Source organism: Bactrocera latifrons, unplaced genomic scaffold (genome assembly GCF_001853355.1).
Source record: "Bactrocera latifrons isolate USDA-ARS-PBARC rearing strain unplaced genomic scaffold, ASM185335v1 scaffold_877, whole genome shotgun sequence".
Taxonomy (NCBI): domain Eukaryota; kingdom Metazoa; phylum Arthropoda; class Insecta; order Diptera; family Tephritidae; genus Bactrocera; species Bactrocera latifrons.
The window spans coordinates 14,265-20,096 of record NW_017537575.1 but is presented as its reverse complement, the minus strand read 5'-3'; the positions used below and the strand labels follow the sequence as shown (position 1 = coordinate 20,096).

The window sequence follows — 5,832 nt, the reverse complement described above, 5'->3', positions numbered from 1 at the left end:
TTTTTCATCATTGGAGATAATAGGGAAAACCTATTATCCCCTAATTTGGTGGCCCCAGGGGCCATAGTAAACGCGAATTTTAGTTTAACAAATTAAGAAATGAAGTGATTGAAAAGATATAAAACAATAAAAAATTAATTCACAAACAAAGCACGAGCGTAATATAAGCGCAGAACAAACCGTTATACCGTTTTAACAAACTCAATAAGCAAAGAGCGAAAAGCAACCGGTTACGATGACCGTTCGACGGTGAATGCAGTTTTTTTAAATTACATTGTTATTAGGAAATTATAAACCAAAACATGTATTTAAAATTTCAAAAAGCCAGAAAAAAACCTTTGACAAAAGTCTACGTACACGTTTTGCTCTTTTAACACACTAGAAAGTACGGGTTCTTTTAATTTTGTATTTATGTTTTATATAATATAATTATCAAGTGGTATATAGTTGCCACAATGCTTCCTCGGAAAGAAATGTCAACTGGTGTGAGAAACCTGGTTGTAAAATACTATACAACTGAAAATAAATCATTTGATGAAATATTTAAAACACCAAATCTAACTAAACCAATAATTCAAACCATATTTCAAAACTTAAAAAAAAATCAAAGTGTTAAAAACACACTGCCTACTGGTCGACCGAAGCAGCTTAGCGGCAGAGACGTATTTTTACTGTAAAAGAATTTGATAATAAATTTCAGAGCTTAAAATTACAATGAAGTACATAGCAAAAATAAAAATAAAAAATAGACAGGAAAGCCCTTATTAGTGAAATTATCCTGATAACCGCTTATAACTTATTCAAAAACCTAAAAAAAAGATCTTGCATGATTTTTGGAAACAAATTTTATGAACAGACGAATTCAAATACAACGTTTTCACCGATTACCTTCCAGTGAATAGCATTCTTGAAGTCAAATCACCACCCATCGCAGAAGAACTCGAGTTGCCGCGAGAAGCGCGAGTGACTAGCGCATCTTCGTTCTGGATACTGTAGCAGGTTAAACTCTTACTTATCCAGAATAGACGCAGACATATCCAATATCTTGCATGCAATGAGTCTCCGCATGACACTGACCACCTCTTTGCATGCCCAACCAACCCCACCCATCTAACACCCCTTTCCCTTTGGTCCGACCCCGTCGAAACAGCACGTTTCCTCAGCCTGCCGGTAGATGACGTCGACGGCAACCTGGATAACCCTTACCATTGCAACGGGGATTGCTACTCCGTTAAAACAACAACAGCGTTTTTGGAAGTGTTGGAAAACCCCTGTTTGGAGAAAAGCTACTATTGAAATGAAACCTAAACACAAATATATACTATTGTTGTTGTTGCAACGGGTACCTAATAATAACTAAATGTTATGATCTAAAACCCTGTGATTGAGCATCGGTGGATTAACTGAACCTTGGTAGAAGATGGCATGATAATGATACGAAGCACACCTTTCAAATTGTAACGTATATTATAATGGTTAATAGATGTACATAATGCCTTTCTCATGGAGTAAGGCTTGTATATGAAGACATATTATCACATTTTTTTGGAATGTATTTTAAATAGAATTGGTAGATTGATAGTTATAACTATTCGCCAAGAATCGAAGGCTTGTTACTAATCCATTTATATCTACAAAGAAAGCTAACTACAGGCGACGACCAAAGTATATGTGAAATTTGGTTATATTCACGGATGCAATAAAATTTTAATCTTTTATACCATTAGGAAATTTAATACAAGAAATAAAACAATAATTAACAGGCGGCGGACTTAGGCCACCATTGAATTTCATAAAGTCTCAAAATCTCCTTTTTCCCCACTCTAGATGCCAATATGTTTTAAGGGGTCAGTAGGGTAATCTTTGAAAGAAAATTTTTTTTTTTTTGCATTTTCTGTTCCTTTATACCCATAGAATCAATGTAAAGTAGAAAAAATGTAGTCGGAGTGCACACCTCAAACTTCATACGCGTTTTTCTCAAAACACTTTATTTTTAAACCGATTTGCTTAATTTTAATTGTTTACAAAACGGCTGACTATCGTCCCTACCAGATTCATAATTTATTGACAAAATTTATGTAAAAAAAAACATGGGGAATTGGAAAATTGGAAAAAAAAAACACGGGGAACATTAAAAAAAAAAACCTTAATTAATTTTTTATTAACGAAATTTTTTTCATGATTCTAGTAGGTACGATAACCATTCACGTACTTTGCAAGAATAAATTGCGAGTTTTGTGTTTCAGATGAACCAATCATGAGTAAGCCAGTGAAAAAATGCATCTCATTCACCCAGCCATTTCTCTGACAGATGTCATCAAAAAATTCCGAAAAATTTTGTTTATACACTCCCCGATGTACCTTATGATATGTGAAAAAAGTTTTATTGTAGTATAAAAATGTCTATGAAAAAAAATGTCAAAAAAAATCAGGCCAGATTACCCTACTGACCCCTTAAATTAAAACATCGGGAGCCGTGGAAGAGCAGCTGAAGTCTGGGCATTCGTAATGACAATGCTCGAATTCCTTTTTATCCTTCTCATGATCTGCATTCTGCCGATTCTACTTTCCCTAGTTTATGAAAATGTACTTTTAAGGGGATATTCCATTTTTTTATCATAAATTTAAAGTTTATACCCTCTTTATCCTCCAAGGGATTTTTAAAAATTGAAATTATTTTAAAAGCTACAGTTACTTTAGTGACGCAGTACCTAGCCCGGTAGGTAGGTACACTCACTTTTTTAAACGCGTTTTCCTCGAAACTATTTTTTTCCACACGGTACCGGCATTACCTCAAGTTCCATACAACCGATTTACTTGAAATTTTGTGTGAACCTTCTTTATATAATCCTTTATCCTGTATTTGTATATAATCCTTAATCCTTTGTTTTTAATATTTAAAAAAAATTCAGGAATTTACAAGAAAAGTGTAAAAAATTATGTTTATTTTCAGGCAGTCGCCATTAAAAAAACAAATCGTGTTCCCTGAAATAGGCACTATAACAGCATCTTACTGATTAAGAATTTCTTTTGATTTTTTTTTTCAGACCACCAGGAGAGTCAGGGTCAATGTCACCAGGATGCGCCATTTTGTTTTACACCTGTCCCCCCCTCTAATTATTTTAATTTGTAATATTTTTTTTCTGTATTCTAAAGATATCAATACAAACACCATAAAAAAGGATAGTAAAAATGTTTTTTCGTTTTTCTTAAATAAAATTCAAACAACTGCCCAAAATTTGATTTCTAGACTAGAATACCCCTTAAAGTTTAATTTCTGTGATTAGAAGCTTTTTGGTCTGACTATCCGAACGGTGCATGTCACACAAACAAATGAGACATTTTTCAGTGGTGACGTAAACTCTAGCCCCTTCACCTAAGTTGTAGTTGTTAAAGTTGTAGGAAACATATCTGTAGTAATTTCGAGGAGTTGCGCCTGATTGACAGAACTTGGCCGGAAAAAAATCTGGGTCCGTTCCGGTTACTTAGACTCAAATGTCAAGGGTCCTTACGTATATTTACTGGTTTTCATATACACATATGGACACCGATCCATGCATATCGATATAATTGTTCAAACAAGTTTTTTTTATTTTTTGTTAAACACAGTACAACACTAAAAAACCGAATTAGTCCTAAAAAGGGTATATCCAATATAACCTTTACTAATGAAAATGGTTAAGTAATATATCCAATATTAATAAATCCATTCTATCGAAGCAAAATAAAAGAAAGGAAAGGGGTTTAACGTGCTATTATACAATGCATCGCAATAATACTTAATACCAACATTGCACACCTGTCAATTTGAAAGTTTTCTTGTTGATGGCACTGCAGATTTTGTTGATATAGACGTCGTAACATAACGCACTGTAGGCGCGCACTAATTATCTCATTTATCTTTTCGTCAAAAGTTGATATACTTTATACTGCAGCGTAATCTTCTAGCCTCCTATTGCAGATAGGCAATACTAATTTAAAAAAATATTGAAAAAATTTTAAAGCAGATAAAAAGAAACAAGATAAGTAAAAGTTATAATTTAGCTACTAATGCTTGATTATTAAAAATTATATACGACCTAAAATGTATATAACATAAAAAACTAAATTTCATTTTAAATAAGTAGTAACTAAATAACGAAAAAAAAAACGGAAGAACTCAGATTTTATCATAGATTAATTTTTTTTATTAATTTCACAAGCAGAAAGCAATTTATGCAGTTTGCGCCATATTTTCAGGAACATTTTTACCGAAAATGTTATGGTAATGCTCAAGAATTTACCTTTGCGGCTGCGTAACAGAACACATAATACCATCGTTACTGATGGTATTTGACCCTGATGTGTTATTTGTTGGTACGACTTCGCGATGTCGTACAAATTCGCAAAGGTTTTGGCCAATTTTGCAACCTTTTAAAGACGTCAAAATAGAAAAACCTGAAAATAAAAATGTATGTGGAACTTTACCACTTCTTTACGATAATAAACAGTTTGGCTGGGATTTAAAATAGCATCCCCCCATTTTTATGTTAAAATGGGTATGTACGAATAGAGGAGGTCCTCCAGATCAATAATATATATAATTTTATATATATAGTTGCCGCTGACTTACGGTTTCAGAGATATTTGCATTTCAAATTAAAAAATTCAACTATTTAAAATGCGTGTTTCCCCGATTCATGATGAATTTTATATATATGTTTTTACCTTTATTTCCACTAACACTTCCCTAATTCGATTTTAACCATTAATTTTACAATGAATTGTGCAAATGTTCTTTTTTTTCACGCAATAACTAAAGAGTTGCATTCCAACTAATAATCAGTTTACCTTACGTAGATATTTTACAGAAGAAAAAAAGGGGCAAAATTTAGAATAGCATCCTCGGAATTCGGGGATAATATTAATTAAAATAAAGGTTTATTTACAACAAATATTAAGAACTTCGTACAATTCAAGACGCTATTTCACCACATTAAACACACTTTATTCACATTTTTCACTTCAAATTATTTAAATTACACTATAAACTTGTAAATAACTCCATATCTTACATTTTTAGCAGGTTTTTTACCTAAAAAATCTGCATTTTAAAAATTACATTGTACACTCGTGTTAACCCCTTTTGTTTACCAAAAATTACGACGAAATAGAGCGCTGCCATGTGATGATAAGGCAATTCGCTGAAATTCCTCTTTTTCGCAAAAATTCCTCTATTCGTGCATATGGATATTTTCTTTTTTAAATTTATTAAGCAAGTAAGTAATATTATATACATGTATTAGTAAAATTATATAATAATATTACGTAATAAAGTGCAAGGTATATTAGTGTAAGGTATATTAGTAACAAATATAACCACTTTATATCAAAAACTCATATCTTAAATATAAAAATTGATGTATCGTCACCTAAAATACAAAACAATGTATAATCAAAAATAAATGGAAATCGCTGACAGATATAATAACTACATTTTATCCATTTTATAACAAAAATTCAAATTTTATTTCAACAAATATAACCCCTTTAACCACTTTATAACAAAAACTCAATATATATATTTTTTTTAACGCAGAAAGGAGTACTACGCGAAAGTACTTCAGTCCCCCCGGGTATTCGCTCGGCTAGGGTTATTTTTTTAAAGCGCGGCCGAAGGCCGCCAACGCAGAAAGGAGTACTCCGCGAAAATACTCAGTCCACCCGGGTTCGGCCAGGGTTATTTTTTTAAAGTACTTCAGTCATCCCGACATGATATTATATAAATTTTATAATACTATATTATCATAGAGTTTTAATTATATGTGTTTATTAAATATAAATCACATATTA

At 32.0% G+C, this 5,832-nt stretch overlaps 1 protein-coding gene across 1 annotated transcript in view; it reads right to left on the bottom strand.

The window, feature by feature from the left end:
- Positions 1–5,832, bottom strand: part of LOC108977350 — a 43,844-nt gene that overhangs the window by 36,213 nt on the left and 1,799 nt on the right. Inside the window, 2 exon segments of the mRNA XM_018946969.1 lie at positions 3,800–3,971; positions 4,284–4,437. Of these exon segments, the coding sequence (XP_018802514.1) occupies positions 3,800–3,864 (65 nt within the window). The 5' untranslated portion in view covers positions 3,865–3,971; positions 4,284–4,437.